The sequence below is a fragment of the Mustelus asterias genome, chromosome 12, assembly GCF_964213995.1.
Source record: "Mustelus asterias chromosome 12, sMusAst1.hap1.1, whole genome shotgun sequence".
Lineage (NCBI taxonomy): Eukaryota > Metazoa > Chordata > Chondrichthyes > Carcharhiniformes > Triakidae > Mustelus > Mustelus asterias.
The window spans coordinates 56018975-56036081 of NC_135812.1; the positions used below are offsets into that span (position 1 = coordinate 56018975).

Sequence of the window (17107 nt, forward strand, 5' to 3'; positions counted from 1 at the left end):
TCATTAGTAAGCATTGTGTGGGTCTATTTTAGTTATTTTGGTCTGATTAATTTATACATGATAAATTAAACATGAAATATATTAACTGTCATCATGCACTGGTGGAGGCTAATTATTCAACAAGACCTCCAAAGTGTAGAGTGTGGACCTCCCAGAGTGCGAACTATTATTAACAGACTGGAGAAGAAATCTCCTGTTCTCACGCTGCTTATCTTCACTGCAGATCAACAGGAGGGACCTCAACATCTGGCTGTACACAGGAGTGCAGTGTGACAGATGTAGAGTGGGGTATTGGTGCGGTGGAGTTGGTGTGTTGGGGAGTTGGGTATTGGGTTTGTGTGGGGTGGGAGCCAGTTAGCGCAGAAGGTTGGATGGGGTGAATGTGGTTGAGAATGATGCCATGTCCCAGAGTTCAATTCCCATACTGACTGTGTCATTTCCCAAGGCCGCTGGCTCTTCTCCCTGCCAGACACTTGCAGAGTGCAGGCCTTATGCTTTCGGACCAACTCTTCCCCTGTGAGAGAGAGATGTCATTGGTCCTTCATGGACTATGGCTAATCATTTAAAATCATAATTTAGGCTGTCAGAGGGGGTAGTTAGGGTGGAAGTGTTGGGGTGTGAGTGTGGGGGTGATAATTAGGATGGCATTGTGAGGGTATTTAGGGTGGTAATGTGGAGATAATTAGCATGGCGAGGTATGAGTATTTAAGGTGGCAAAAACCGAAAGGCACTTCACAGAATCATTATCAAACTAAATTGGACACCACCCCACATTGAGTTAACGGGTGGGGCAGGGAGCACTGGGGGGAGGAGGTGAGCTCTGGGGGTGGGGGTGAGTGCTGAGATGGATGGGTGTACGGAACATATTATGGTCACCGAGTTTAGGACGTTCTCAGGTTTATAGAGGATTGAGGTTTAGCGTCAGACAGTTGGCAGGGAGAGGGATAGAGTCAGTGTGAGGAACAGGGTTATGGGAAGTCCTAATTTCTGCTCATCCACTATTGAATGTCAGAGAAGCAGTCTGGTGATTTGGAAGCAATGGGTACAATGTAAACTAAATGAACGACTTCTAAATCACTGAAAAAATTTATCAACGCGAATATAAAATGTCTCCTTAAAACATACATTTCACATTCTCAACACTCACACTCCTAATAGCAATTACAGAATGCCTCATTGCTGTGAAAGGTACCAGGCCTTCATTTCTGTGCTCTCTGCCACTTAGTAACACACTCACCCTGAGACACAGGACTCTCGTTACACTGCCACCCAGGCTCTGTGCACAAGGCTAACGGTCCAGCACCGTCCTGAAGAAGTGCTGCAGCAAGTCAGCCCTGCTCTTGTACTTGAATCCTCTCACTATGAAGGCCAACATACCATTTGCCTTCTTTACCGCCTGCACACTTCACTTCAGTGACTGGTGTGCGAGGACCAGGTCTTGTTGCACATTTCCCCCTCAATCCATAGCCATTCAGATAATATGTCTTCCTGTTTTTGCAACCAAAATGGATAACCCACATTTATCCACATTATACTGCATCTACCATGGCATTTGCCCACTCATCCAAATTGTCCAAATCACACTAAAGCATCTCTGCATCCTCCTCACAGCTCACCCTCCCACCCAACTTTGTGCCAATCCCACCATAGTAGATGGTGAAACCTGAATCCAATTAAAGCTGGAATAAAAATCTAAAGATGACCATCGATTGTTGTAAAAACCCATCTGGTTCATTAATGTCCTTTAAGGAAGGAAATCTGTTGTCCTTACCTGGTCTGGCCTATCTACATGTGACTCCACTATGCTGCTCCACTAGTGAACCAGTTAGGGATGGGCAGTAAAAGCTGGTCCAGCCAGTGATGCCCACATTCCATGATCACTAACTGCTTCAATATCCAGGCACTCTCCCCAGTTGCAGGCATTTATTAGTGTCTATTTGGAACAGATCCATGCCAATTTTCATTTCCTATATGTGAGGCTCCAATCCATGTCCCAATTGAAACTTCTCTCAGATGTGATTGGTTCCAAAGGGGGAAAATTTATTGTACCCAATGTTTTGATAGGTTAACCAGGAAGACACCTGCACTGTACGGCAGCTATTCAGGTGGTGCTGATTGTTGGAGTCAGAGATCCCAGATTATTTACAATCTACGTTAATGACTTGGATACAGGAATAGTAGGCACTACAGCCTAATTCGCAGATGACACTGAAATAGGTGGGATAATAAATTGCAAAAATGAAATAAAATTTATAAATGGATATTGATAGGTTAAGTGAATGGGGCTGATGGAGTTTAACGTGGATAAATGTGAGGTTGGTTGGAGGAATAAAAAGGCAACTTAGTATTTAAATGGAGAGACTGTAACACTACATTCTGCACCCTCCACTTTCCTTCTCTGTGGGGTCCTTGATTATGCTTGCAGCTTTCCCGAAGCAGTGGAAAGTGTCGACAGAGTCAGTGGATGGGAGGCTGGTTTGCATGATGGACTGGGCTACATTCACAATTCTTCGTAGTTTCTTGTGGTCTTGGGCAGAGCAGGAGCCATACCAAGCTGTGATACAATCAGAAAGAATGCTTTCTATGGTGCATCTGTAAAAGTTGGTGAGGGTCATAGCTGGCATGCAAAATTTCCTTTGTCTCCTGAGAAAGTAGGAGGGCCTTCTTAAATATAGTGTCGGCATGGAGGGACCAGGACAGATTGTTGGTAATCTGGACACCTAAAAACTTGAGGCTCTCGACCCTTTTCACTGCATCACCATTGATGTAGACAGGGGCATGTCCTCCACTTTTGAGGAGATAGATAGGTTTTTAATTATTAGAGGAATGAAGGTTTATGGGGAGTGGGCAGGAAAGTGGAGATGAGGCTGAGAAGAGATCAGCCATGATCATATTGAATGATGGAGCAGGTTCGAGGAGCTGAATGGCCTAATCCTGCTCCTAGTTATTATGTTAAGTCCCCACCCTCCCCTCCCAACCTTCTCCGTTCATCCCACCACCTCTCTACTAACATCCTCTCTGCACTCCTTATCCTCTCTCCTCTGCCCACCTTCTCTCCAAGTCCTCTTCTTGAGCCCGCTGTCTGCCCACTCTCCCTCTCTCCCACCCACCCCCAGCTCCTTGACTCTCTCCAGCCAATAACCTGAGAATTTGTCATGCCTGTTGCTTTGCTCCTTCGCAGCCTGTGATTGGTTGTATTTTTTGATTTGCTCCTGACCCTCATTCTGTCTCAGTCCTGGCAGGTTCCAGCTGTGTTCCTGCACATCCCCAAGGGAATGTTCCTCTTGACAACTACCCATTACAGAGTGAGACAGCCTGCCAAACAAGCAGTGCCTGTCACATCTCCCGTTAGTCAGGTGACCATGGGCAGAGCGACCTCAATTGTCCAGTGGCTCAGTCTCCCGAGCGGCTGGAAGAGATCAGGAAATGATTCTCTTTCTGGGTGCAATTAGCAAATGAATGTGAGCCAGCTGTTCACCTGTGGAGGGCATCGCTACTGAGCACTATCTTGTCTTAATCTCCCCTCCCCACCTTGCTGGAACCTAGAAGGGGAGCTGGAATTCCAGCAGATGACAGGCACTGAAAACGGGTCATTTTATTAGTCAGGTCGGGCAGTCTGTGTCCCTGGGGTGGTGCAGTCCCACCCCAACCTCCCCCCGCTGTCTCTCCATGGCCATGTTCTTCCACCTGTGTAATGTGGCACAGCTTCAGGCTATTTCACCCCCAGCTGATTCCAGGTCATTATTAACCTGCCTAATGTTCCTAAACCGACTAATGTTCCTAAACTCTGAGACCCTCACCTCTTAATCACTCAATACCCCAACTTATCACTCCACCCGCGTGAGCCTTCACTCAAAGTCCCTGGCCCTCAGTGCCCTCATTATCAACTCTCTTTGTGGCCTCCCCATAACTTACATCAAAGATTGTGGAGAATTTTAGAAATGGAGGAGGTTACAGAGATAGGGAAAGTTTGGGGGTTAGAGAAAGTTACAGCGATAGGGATGGTTCAGAGAAGGTTACAGAGATAGGGAGGGTTCAGAGGAGGTTACAGAGGTAAGGGACAGTTTTGGGTTTGCAGAAGGTTACAGAGATAGGGAGGGTTTGGGGTTTGGAGGTGGTTACAGAATTAGGGACGGTTTGGGGTTCAGAGGAGATTGCAGCGATATGGAGGGTTTGGGGATTGGAGGAGGTTAGAGAGATAGGGAGGGTTTGGGGTTGGAGGTGGTACATAGATAGGGAGGGTTTGGGGATTGGAGGAGGTTACAGAGCCGGAGGGTTTTTTGGGTTGGAGGAGGTTACAGAGATGGGGAGTGTTTGCGGTTTGGAGGAGGTTACAGTGATGGGGAAGGTTTTTTGGGTTGGAGAAGGTTACAGAGATAGGGAGGGTTTTTGGGGTTGGAGGAGGTTACAGCAATCGGGAGGGTTTTTTGGGTTGGAGGAGGTTACAGCAATCGGGAGGGTTTTTTGGGTTGGAGGAGGTTACAGCGATCAGGAGGGTTTGGGGTTGGAGGTGGTTACAGCGATCAGGAGGGTTTGGGGTTGGAGGTGGTTACAGCGATCAGGAGGGTTTGGGGTTGGAGGTGGTTACAGCGATCAGGAGGGTTTGGGGTTGGAGGAGGTTGCAGAGATGGGGAGGGTTTTTTGGGTTGGAGGAGGTTACAGCGATCAGGAGGGTTTGGGGTTGGAGGTGGTTACAGCGATCAGGAGGGTTTGGGGTTGGAGGTGGTTACAGCGATCAGGAGGGTTTGGGGTTGGAGGTGGTTACAGCGATCAGGAGGGTTTGGGGTTGGAGGAGGTTGCAGAGATGGGGAGGGTTTTTTGGGTTGGAGGAGGTTACAGCGATCAGGAGAGTTTGGGGATTGGAGGTGGTTACAGCGATCAGGAGGGGTTGGGGGTTGGGGGAGGTTACCGCGATCAGGAGGGTTTGGGGGTTGGAGGTTGTTACAGCGATCAGGAGGCGTTTGGGGATTGGTGGAGGTTACAGCGATCAGGAGGCGTTTGGGGATTGGTGGAGGTTACAGCGATCAGGAGGGTTTGGGGTTGGAGGTGCTTACAGTGATCAGGAGGGTTTGGGGTTGGAGGTGGTTACAGCGATCAGGAGGGTTTGGGGTTGGAGGAGGTTACAGCGATCAGGAGGGTTTGGAGTTGGAGGTGGTTACAGCGATCAGGAGGGTTTGGGGTTGGAGGAGGCTACAGCGATCAGGAGGGTTTGGGGTTGGAGGTGGTTACAGCGATCAGGAGGGTTTGGGGTTGGAGGTGGTTACAGCGATCAGGAGGGTTTGGGGTTGGAGGTGGTTACAGCGATCAGGAGGGTTTGGGGTTGGAGGTGGTTACAGCGATCAGGAGGGTTTGGGGTTGGAGGAGGTTACAGCAATCAGGAGGGTTTGGGGAGGTTACAGCGATCAGGAGGGTTTGGGGTTGGAGGAGGTTGCAGAGATGGGGAGGGTTTTTTGGGTTGGAGGAGGTTACAGCGATCAGGAGAGTTTGGGGATTGGAGGTGGTTACAGCGATCAGGAGGGGTTGGGGGTTGGGGGAGGTTACCGCGATCAGGAGGGTTTGGGGGTTGGAGGTGGTTACAGCGATCAGGAGGCGTTTGGGGATTGGTGGAGGTTACAGCGATCAGGAGGGTTTGGGGTTGGAGGTGGCTACAGTGATCAGGAGTGTTTGGGGATTGGAGGTGGTTACAGGGATAAGGGAGGGTTTGGGGGTTGGAGGTGGTTACCGCGATCAGGAGGGTTTGGGGGTTGGGGGATGTTACAGCGATCAGGAGGGTTTGGGGGTTGGGGGTGGTTACCGCGATCAGGAGGGTTTGGGGTTGGAGGTGGTTACCGCGATCAGGAGGGTTTGGGGTTGGAGGAGGTTACAGTGATCAGGAGGGTTTGGGGGTTGGAGGTGGTTACAGGGATAAGGGAGGGTTTGGGGGTTGGAGGTGGTTACAGCGATCAGGAGGGTTTGGGGGTTGGAGGTGGTTACAGTGATCAGGAGGGTTTGGGGTTGGAGGAGGTTACAGTGATCAGGAGGGTTTGGGGGTTGGAGGTGGTTACAGGGATAAGGGAGGGTTTGGGGGTTGGAGGTGGTTACAGCGATCAGGAGGGTTTGGGGGTTGGAGGTGGTTACCGCGATCAGGAGGGTTTGGGGATTGGAGGTGGTTACCGCGATCAGGAGGGTTTGGGGTTGGAGGAGGTTACAGTGATCAGGAGGGGTTGGGGGTTGGAGGTGGTTACAGTGATCAGGAGGGGTTGGGGGTTGGAGGTGGTTACAGTGATCAGGAGGGGTTGGGGGTTGGAGGTGGTTACAGCGATCAGGAGGGGTTGGGGGTTGGAGGTGGTTACAGTGATCAGGAGGGTTTGGGGATTGGAGGTGGTTACCGCGATCAGGAGGGTTTGGGGATTGGAGGTGGTTACAGGGATAAGGGAGGGTTTGGGGGTTGGAGGTGGTTACAGTGATCAGGAGGGTTTGGGGTTGGAGGTGGTTACAGTGATCAGGAGGGTTTGGGGTTGGAGGTGGTTACAGTGATCAGGAGGGTTTGGGGTTGGAGGATGTTACAGCGATCAGGAGGGTTTGGGGATTGGAGGTGGTTACAGCGATCAGGAGGGTTTGGGGGTTGGAGGTGGTTACAGCGATCAGGAGGGGTTGGGGGTTGGAGGTGGTTACAGTGATCAGGAGGGTTTGGGGATTGGAGGTGGTTACCGCGATCAGGAGGGTTTGGGGGTTGGAGGTGGTTACAGTGATCAGGAGGGTTTGGGGGTTGGAGGTGGTTACAGCGATCAGGAGGGGTTGGGGGTTGGAGGTGGTTACCGCGATCAGGAGGGTTTGGGGTTGGAGGTAGTTACAGCGATCAGGAGCGTTGGGGGTTGGAGGTAGTTACAGCGATCAGGAGGGTTTGGGGATTGGAGGTGGTTACAGCGATCAGGAGGGTTTGGGGTTGGAGGTGGTTACCGCGATCAGGAGGGTTTGGGGTTGGAGGTGGTTACAGTGATCAGGAGGGTTTGGGGATTGGAGGTGGTTACCGCGATCAGGAGGGTTTGGGGATTGGGGGATGTTACAGCGATCAGGAGGGTTTGGGGTTGGAGGTGGTTACCGCAATCAGGAGGGTTTGGGGGTTGGAGGTGGTTACAGGGATAAGGGAGGGTTTGGGGGTTGGAGGTGGTTACAGTGATCAGGAGGGTTTGGGGTTGGAGGTGCTTACAGTGATCAGGAGGGTTTGGGGGTTGGAGGTGGTTACCGCGATCAGGAGGGTTTGGGGAATGTTACAGCGATCAGGAGGGTTTGGGGTTGGAGGTGGTTACAGTGATCAGGAGGGTTTGGGGATTGGAGGTGGTTACCGCGATCAGGAGGGTTTGGGGGTTGGAGGTGGTTACAGGGATAAGGGAGGGTTTGGGGGTTGGAGGTGGTTACAGTGATCAGGAGGGTTTGGGGTTGGAGGTGCTTACAGTGATCAGGAGGGTTTGGGGGTTGGAGGTGGTTACAGCGATCAGGAGGGTTTGGGGATTGGAGGATGTTACAGCGATCAGGAGGGTTTGGGGATTGGAGGTGGTTACAGCGATCAGGAGGGTTTGGGGATTGGGGGATGTTACAGCGATCAGGAGGGGTTGGAGGCGGTTCTGATCTTGTGCAGCTTGGTATGGAGTTATTTTTGGAAATCATGTTGAGATGTCTGTCTGAGCAGCATCCTGATGTAGTGTGGAAAGTCGTATTGTTCTTGGTTGCTAACTCCTCCTGCCCGGCAACCTACAGAAGATCACAGAATTCCCAGTAATGGACAATATGTTCAGAGTGTCAATCATCTCAAAGTAATCTTAGTCCCAAATGAACATATGCACAGGCAGAGGAATCACATTTGCATTTATTAACTGCTTTCCACACCCTCACTGTCAGCTAAATACGTTTGAATTCCAGTCAATTCTGTAGTGAAGAAAATGTGCATAGTAAGATCCCACAAACAAATATGATAATGGACAAGATCATCTGTTGCAGTAAATGTTGGCTTTGGGATAAAAATGAGACAGGAGAGAAGGATAACTATCCTGCTCTTTGTCCAAGGTTACTGTGGGAGGTTGAACCCTCAGCTTTATGCCTTGTCCGAAATTCAGCACCTCCAACGCTGCTGGATTCTCTGGGTACTGCCCAGATGTGTCACCCTTGTTTATGTGCTCAAGTGTCTAATATTAGTTTTGAAACCACTGCCTTCTGACATGAGTGTGCTACCCACATAGCCAAAGCTGACCCCAAAATGAACCTCAGAAAATAAGACTGGGAATTTCCTTAACTTAACCACAAGTCCAAAATCAAGTCCCATTGAAACACAGCTCCCAGGAAGTTCCATCTTGCATCACCCTGCTTCCCTATTGGGATTACTGTACTACACAGAGTGATGCAGTACTGGGAAAGTTGCTAGAGTCTATTATCAAGGATTTCACAACTCGGCATTTGGAAGGCAGTGGTATGATCAGACAAAGTCAGCATGGATTTACAAAAGGGAAATCGTGCTTGACGAATCTATTGGAATTCTTTGAGGATGTAACTAGTAGAGTTGACCAAGGAGAACCAGTGGATGTGATTTATTTAGACTTTCAGAAGGCTTTCGACACGGTCTCACATAACATACTAGTATGTACAGTTAAAGCACATGGGATTGCAGGTAATGTCTTGAGATGGATAGAAAGCTGGTTAGCAGATAGGAAGCAATGAGTTAGCATAAATGGGTCTTTTTCTGATCGGCAGTCAGTGACTAATGAGGTTCCGCAGGGATCTGTGCTAGGACCCCAACAGTTCACATTATATATTAATGATTTGGAAGAGGGAACTGAATGTATTATCTCCAAACGTGCAGATGATACAAAGTTGGGTGGGAGGGTGAGCTGTGAGAAGGATGCAGAGATGCTTCAGCATGATTTGGACAGGCTGAGTGTGTGGGCATGTGCATGGCAGGTGCATTTCAATATGGATAAACATGAGGTTATCCACTTTGGTAGCAATAATAGGAAGACAGATTATTACTTGAATGGGTGTAAATTGAGAGAGGTGGATACTCAACGAGACCTTGGAATCCTCATGCGTCAGTCGCTGTCAGTAAGCGCGCATGTACAGCAGGCTGTAAAGAAGGCAAAGGGTATGTTGGCCTTCATAGCAAGAGCATTTGAGTATACGGATGTTTTGCTGTGATTGCATAAAGCATTGGTAAGGCCACACCTGAAGTATTGTGTGCAATTTTGGTGTCCTGATCTGAGGAAGCATATCCTTGCTATAGAGGGAGTACAGCGAAGGTTTACCATGCTGATTCCTGGGACGGCAGGTCTGTCATCTAATAATCCTAAATTGGTTAGGATTATATTCACTGGAGTTTGGAAGAGTGAGAGGGGACCTCATAAAAACTTATAAAATTCTCACAGGGTGGATTCAGAAAAGATGTTCCTGATGGTGAGGGAGTCCAGAACTAGGGGTCATAGTTTGAGGGTAAGGGATAAACTTTTAGGACTGAGGTGAGGAGAAATTTCTTCACCCAGAGGGTGGTGAATGTGTGGAATTCACTACCGCAGAATGTCTGATTTCAAAAAGAAATGAGATATAGCTCTCGGGGCTAAAGGGACCAAGAGATATGGGAGGGGAGAGGGAGGTTCAGGATATTGAATTTGATGCTCAACCGTGATCAAAATGAGTGCCGAGCAGACTCAAAGGGCCGAATGGCGTACTCCTGTGTTTCTATATGTTTCTGTGATGACTCCTTGGATGCCACCACTGGCACTGGAATCTGTAAAGGACTGGTTAGACCGAGAGGACAATCTCCCACCACTTTGCTGGATCTCTTGTGTTGAACTAACCTGTTGAATAAGTGTGTTGTACTGCTGCTGCCGCTCTCTCTTGTTGAAGGAAGGTTCTAATTAGAATTTGCACATACTGTAGGTCATGTTAATTGGAGACTCTGGTGTGGGCAAGACCTGCTTCCTAGTCCAGTTCAAAGACCAAGCATTTTTAGCAGGAAACTTCATCGCCACAGTCGGGATAGACTTCCGGGTGAGATGCTGATGACAGCTTTTTATTTATTTGTCTGATTTACACTTCCAAACATTTCCAAAGAGGCTTTCCAGATATCTCTCCAACTACGCTACAGGACACGGTGGCACAGTGGTTAGCACTGCTGCCTCACAGCGCCAGGGACCCGGGTCCAATTCCCAGCTTGGGTCACTCTCTGTGTGGTGTCTGCACGTTTCCCCATGTCTGTGTGGGTTTCCTCCGGGTGCTCTGGTTTCCTCCCACAGTCCGAAAGATGTGTGGGTTCGGTGGATTAATGGGGTAAATGCACAGGTTTATGGGAATGACAGGGGGTGGGATGCTCTTTCAGAGACTTGGTGCAGACTTCATGGGCCAAATGGCCTCCTTTTGCACTGTAGGGTTTCTGTGATTCTCTGCTGAAGACACACTGGATTAGAGTGGTTTCATATCCTGAAGAAGTCCTGTGCAGTGCCTGAGAGGCCTTGTATGGAAGTAAGTTTAATGAAGAGGTTCTAATAAAATTTCCCCTTGCACCTCTATCATGCCAATAAAAGGGGTCTGAGTGCCCATCTCCAAAAAGGTTCATGTTTAACCCAATACGTGGGAAGAGCTTGGCACATGGGCTTAAAGAGCTGAATGTGAAATCCACAGTGTTGAAGATTCTGAGACCACGTTCACTTCTTGAAAGTTTTTAACTGAATTTCAGCACACACACACACTGCTAGTTATCAAGGATTGTATCTGTAGAATGTGTATTCGTGTATATATTGACATGTCTTGTACACAGGAAGTGACGTGTCAGTAGTGTGGGAGTTCTCACCAGTGTGGCTGCAGGCATAGTGCATAAGAATTGCTGAGGATCTCACAGTTAACCATTAAGTTGTAGTTCCGACACAATGCAGCAACTTTACAGAATCCGGGTAGTGTTTATGCAGGATACACTCGGTGGCTGCACAGTCTCCTGGTAATGTCAGCACTGCTGCAACTGGACCCAAGGCTTCTTAACCAGGCTGGGCTAAATACTCTCCAGGCTGAGTCACACAACTGGACTGTGTCTGCACTGAACAGCCTCGGTCTGCATGAACCAATGTGTGTGTGCACTGACCGGCCTGCGTCTGCACTGACCGGCCTGCGTCTGCACTGACCGGCCTGCGTCTGCACTGACCGGCCTGCGTCTGCACTGACCGGCCTGCGTCTGCACTGACCGGCCTGCGTCTGCACTGACTGGCCTGCGTCTGCACTGACCGGCCTGCGTCTGCACTAACTGGACTGCGTCTGCACTGACCGGCCTGCATCCACATTGACCAGCCTACATCTGCACTAACTGGACTGCATCTGCACTGACCAGACAGCATCTGCACTGACCGGCCTGTGTATGCACTGACCGGCCTGCGTGTGCACAGACCGGACTACATCTGCACTGGCCAGACAGCATTTGCACCGACCGGTCTGCGTGTGCACCGACCGAGCTGCATGCGCGCCGACCGGCCTGTATTACACTAAACTGCCTGTATTTGCTCCAACTAGGTTTCACGAAATCTGCCACCAAACTAATTGTGTAAATTGATCACAAATGCTTATCTGACATGGGTCCATGTGAGAGGAAAACTTGAGATGCTGAGCAGTGTTAGAACTCCATTGGTGAGCTGTGTCTGTCCCATCAACCTGGTGTTTGTCTAATCTGGCAGAGCCATTGTGGTGACTGTACCTTTAAGGGAAAAACAGCAGTGTATAGGTCAGCTGGATTAGCGGACCTTTACTCTGTTGTGTTGCCCTTAAAGGGGCAGTCACCACAGCCATGTATGTTAAGACCATTTATAAACTCATCGCTTTCCATCTCAGCCAGACTGGCAGGAACATTCACATCCAGCTGCTTAGGCAATGAGAATGGGTCATTAAGAACAGTTCACCTGTACAATCTCAGATTGGGGTAGGGAGGAGACACTGCTAAACATGAATCAGGAGACTCTGAGTTCCCTTTACAATGGTAACTTGCACTGTATAATATCACAATGGAATATGGGTCGCTGTTCATGGTAATCAGATTAAACCGTGCTCTGACCCTCTCAATCTCCAGGTCCCTACTCCAGGTGTAAAACACCTGCTTCGCCAAGCTCTAATGAACCAACACTCTCTTTGACCCACGAGTGGCAATAACTTTACCCTGCCCTGGAATCCCCTCCTGAAATCGCTACGCCCAAACAGGAGTAGGTCATCTGGCCCCTCGAGTCTGCTCCGCCATTCAATAAGATCATGGCTGATCTTTTCGTGGACTCAGCTCCACTTACCTGCCCGCTCACCATAACCCTTAATTCCTTTACTGTTCAAAAATCTATCTATCTTTGCCTTAAGAACATTCAATGAGGTAGCCTCAACTGCTTCACTGGGCAGGTTCCACAGATTCATAACCCTTTGTGTGAAGAAGTTCCTCCTCAACTCAATCCTAAATCTGCTCCCCCTTATTTTGAAGCCATGCCCCCTTGGGGCACACTGTCCCCACCCTCCCATTCACCCCCCCCCCCCCCTCATGTTGCCGTCTTTCCTTCGGTTTTGTTGGAGGTGCGTGCTGAGACATTTTTCAGGTGATTGTCCAGTTGGGACAATTAGCATTGCTGTCCCCAGTGTTGCCTGTTTAGAATGAGCTGCAGTTTCTGGTTTGTAAGTGTGACTTTCTCAACAGGCGTGTTGCAATGAGAAGGAGAACAAATACTGGAAAAAGATCACGTTTCCTGCTTTAACCACTACTCGGTCAAGTGACAGGAAACCACAAGAGGAATGACGTACAGTCAGGCCAAAACTGTTAACTCATGTGGTGGCACAGTGGTTAGCACTGCTGCCTCACAGCGCCAGAGACCCGGGTTTGATTCCTGGCTTGGGTCACTGTGTGGAGTCTGCACATTATCCCCGTGTCTGCGTGGGTTTCTTCCAGGTGCTCCGGTTTCCTCCCACAGTCCATAAATGTGCGTGTTAGGTGGATTGGCCATAATAAATTGTCCATTAATGTCAGGGGGATTAGCAAGGTAAATATATGGGGTTACAGGGATAGGGCCTGGGTGGGATTGTGGTCGATGCAGACTCGATGGGCCAAATGGCCTTCTTCTGCACTGTAGGGTTTCTATGATTCTATGTTGCCAACCAATTCTGATCAAGCCCCCTGTGGCATTGGCCAGACGTATTAGCCACAACCCTACAGCTAGCTGTGAAATTGGCGCTGTTTGAAATTTCCGCAGTTTCTCGGCCTTTTGGCTAAGATCAAGTGTCAGATCGAGCCCAAGATGGGATGCAATGTATTATCTTATCAGCTTGGAACTTGTTTGTCTGCCTTTGGATTCCTTAAATGGAATTCAGTTGGATTTTGAATTTGGTTTTTGGAGCAAGCAAGGAATGGTTTTGAGTTTGCCCGGTCGATTCTGAGCATTGGCTTTGTAACCTTAAGGATGAAGTAAAAAATAATTTACCACAATGACTTGCAATTAAGTCGCATCTTCAACAAAGAATAAGACATCCCAAAGTCCTCAAGGGGAGTGAAATCAGACAATTAATAGCAAGGCCAAGCGGGGTTATCAGAGAGGCAGGTTCAAGGAGCAAACAGAGATGCTGGCGTTTACGAAGAGAATTTCAGAGCTTAGGATGTGGACAACAACTGGCATGTATGAAGTGTTTATAACACTATGGGCAACCTGGGACCAACAGGCCACATGCGGCCCATCTAGCTTCTGAGTGCAACCTTCGAGACAATTTATTAACTGTTGCACATGTGTAGAGTTGACACAGACCGCTGATTTGCTCGAGGTATAAACAGGAAGAGGATTAACCTTTGGAAATTTTCCAAATTGCGCTATTCGCTGAAGTTAAAATTTCCCTCTGTGCCAGTCACGTGAATTGTCCCAGTAACCTCAGTTCAATCATTGCTATATCGACCAGACTCAGTCCAATTTGATCTTCCAGTTTGCTGCTTATCTCCATTTTAAAGAGGTTTATTGTGGTTTATGCACAAGACATCACTGCTTACTCAGCACCCACGTCCTAATTATTGCTGCAAACCTGTAATTCTGCTGTGTGCTGTTTATATTCGCCACTGAAATGTGCATGCCCCTCTTCACTTGTACTCTTAAATGCATCCAGCCCATTCCCAATCCGTCACTGCACGTTCCCATTCCCAATCCCTTGCTGCACTTTCCCATTCCCAATGCCTCGCTGCACTTTCCCATTCCCAATCCCTCGCTACAGTTTTCCCTTTCCCAATGCCTCGCTGCACTTTCCCATTCCCACTCCCTCGCTGCACTTTCCCAGTCCCAATGCCTCACTGCACTTTCCCATTCCCAATCCCTTGCTGCACTTTCCCATTTCCATTCCCAATCCCTCGCTGCACTTTCTCATTCCCAATCCCTCGCTGCACTTTCCCATTCCCAATCCCTTGGTGCACTTTCCCATTCCCAATACCTCGCTGCACTTTCCTGTTCCCAATCTCTCGCTGCACTTTCCTGCTCCCAATCCCTCGCTGCACTTTCCCATTCCCAATCCCTCGCTGCACTTTCCCATTCCCAATCCCTCGTTGCACTTTCCCATTCCCAATTCCTCACTGCACTTTCCCAATCCCAATCCCTCGCTGCACTTTCCGATTCCCAATCCCTCGCTGCACTTTCCCATTCCCAATTCCTCACTGCAACTTTCCCTTCCCAATCCCTCACTGCAGTTTCTCATTCCCAATCCCTCGCTGCACATTCCAAATCCCTCGCTGCACTTTCCCATTCCCATTCCCAATCCCCCGCTGCACTTTCCCATTCCCATTCCCAATCGCTCGCTGAACTTTCCCATTCCCAATCCCTCGCTGCACTTTCCCATTCCCAATCCCTCGCTGCACTTTCCCATTCCCAATCCCTTGGTGCACTTTCCCATTCCCAATCCCTCGCTGCACCTTCCCGTTCCCAATCTCTCGCTGCACTTTCCTGCTCCCAATCCCTCGCTGCACTTTCCCATTCCCAATCCCTCGCTGCACTTTCCCATTCCCTATCCCTCGTTGCACTTGCCCATTCCCAATTCCTCACTGCACTTTCCCAATCCCAATCCCTCGCTGCACTTTCCGATTCCCAATCCCTCGCTGCACTTTCCCATTCCCATTCCCAATCGCTCGCTGAACTTTCCCATTCCCAATCCCTCGCTGCACTTTCCCATTCCCAATCGCTCGCTGAACTTTCCCATTCCCAATCCCTCGCTGCACTTTCCCATTCCCAATCCCTTGGTGCACTTTCCCATTCCCAATACCTCGCTGCACTTTCCCATTCCCAATCCCTCGCTGCACTTTCCCATTCCCTATCCCTCGTTGCACTTTCCCATTCCCAATTCCTCACTGCACTTTCCCAATCCCAATCCCTCGCTGCACTTTCCGATTCCCAATCCCTCGCTGCACTTTCCCATTCCCAATTCCTCACTGCAATTTTCCCTTCCCAATCCCTCACTGCAGTTTCTCATTCCCAATCCCTCGCTGCACATTCCAAATCCCTCGCTGCACTTTCCCATTCCCATTCCCAATCACTCGCAGCACTTTCCCATTCCCATTCCCAATCGCTCGCTGAACTTTCCCATTCCCTCGCTGCACTTTCCCATTCCCAATCCCTCGATGAACTTTCCCATTCCCAATCCCTCGCTGCACTTTCCCATTCCCAATCCCTCGCTGCATTTTCCCATTCCTAATCCCTAGCTGCACTTTCCCGTTCCCAACCCTTGCTGCATTTTCCCATTCCCAATCCTTCGCTGCACTTTCCAATTCCCAATCCACCGCTGCACTTTCCCATTCCCAATCCCTTGCTACACTTTCGCATTCCCAATCCCTCGCTGCTCTTTCCCGCTCCCAATCCCTCGCTGCATTTTCCCATTCCCAATCCCTCGCTGCACTTTCCCATTATAAATCCCTCGCTGCACTTTCCCGTTCCCAATAACTCACTGCACTTTCCCATTCCCAATGCCTCGCTGCACTTTCCCATTCCCACTCCCTCGCTGCACTTTCCCATTCCCAATCCCTCGCTGCACTTTCCCATTCCCAATCCCTCGCTGCACTTTCCCATTCCCAATCCCCTCGCTATAGTTTCCCATTCCCAATGCCTCGCTGCACTTTCCCATTCCCACTCCCTCACTGCACTTTCCCATTCCCAATGCCTCACTGCATTTCCCATTCCGAATCCCTCGCTGCACTTTCCCATTCCCAATCCCTCGCTGCAGTTTCCCATTCCCAATCCCTTGCTACAGTTTCCCATTCCCAATCTCTTGCTACAGTTTCCCATTCCCAATCCCTCACTGCGCTTTCCCATTCCCAATCCTTCGCTGCACTTTCCCGTTCCCAATCCCTCGCTGTGCTTTCCCATTCCCAATCCCTTGCTGCATTTTCCATTCCCAATCCCTCGCTGCACTTTCCCATTCCCAATCCCTCGCTGCACTTTCCCATTCCCAATCCCTTGCTACAGTTTCCCATTCCCAATCCCTCGCTGCACTTTCCCATTCCCAATCCCTCGCTGCACTTTCCCTTTCCCATTCCCAATCCCTCGCTGCACTTTCCCAATTGCAATTCCTCGCTGCATTTTCCCAATCCTGATCCCTCGCTGCACTTTCCCAATACGAATCCCTCGCTGCACTTTCCCGTTCCCAACCCTTGCTGCATTTTCCCATTCCCAATCCTTCGCTGCACTTTCCAATTCCCAATCCCTCGCTGCACTTTCCCATTCCCAATCCCTTGCTACACTTTCGCATTCCCAATCCCTCGATGCACTTTCCCGCTCCCAATCCCTCGCTGCATTTTCCCATTCCCAATCCCTCGCTGCACTTTCCCATTATAAATCCCTCGCTGCACTTTCCCGTTCCCAATCACTCACTGCACTTTCCCATTCTCAATGCCTCGCTGCACTTTCCCATTCCCACTCCCTCGCTGCACTTTCCCATTCCCAATCTCTCGCTGCACTTTCCCATTCCCAATCCCCTCGCTACAGTTTCCCATTCCCAATGCCTCGCTGCACTTTCCCATTCCCACTCCCTCACTGCACTTTCCCATTCCCAATGCCTCACTGCATTTCCCATTCCCAATCCCTCGCTGCACTTTCCCATTCCCAATCCCTCGCTGCAG

General features: G+C 49.6%; 1 protein-coding gene across 3 annotated transcripts in view; it reads left to right on the top strand.

Moving 5' to 3' along the window:
* LOC144501473 (ras-related protein Rab-37) overlaps window positions 1-17107 on the top strand; it is a 359260-nt gene that overhangs the window by 203247 nt on the left and 138906 nt on the right. For 2 of the 3 annotated variants that reach the window (XM_078225254.1, XM_078225256.1), the window contains one exon: window positions 9904-10014. The exons of the other annotated variant lie outside the window; for it this stretch is intronic. In XM_078225254.1, coding sequence (XP_078081380.1) covers window positions 9904-10014 — 111 coding nt within the window. The remainder of the gene's footprint in view (window positions 1-9903; window positions 10015-17107) is intronic. 3 annotated transcript variants of the gene reach the window in all.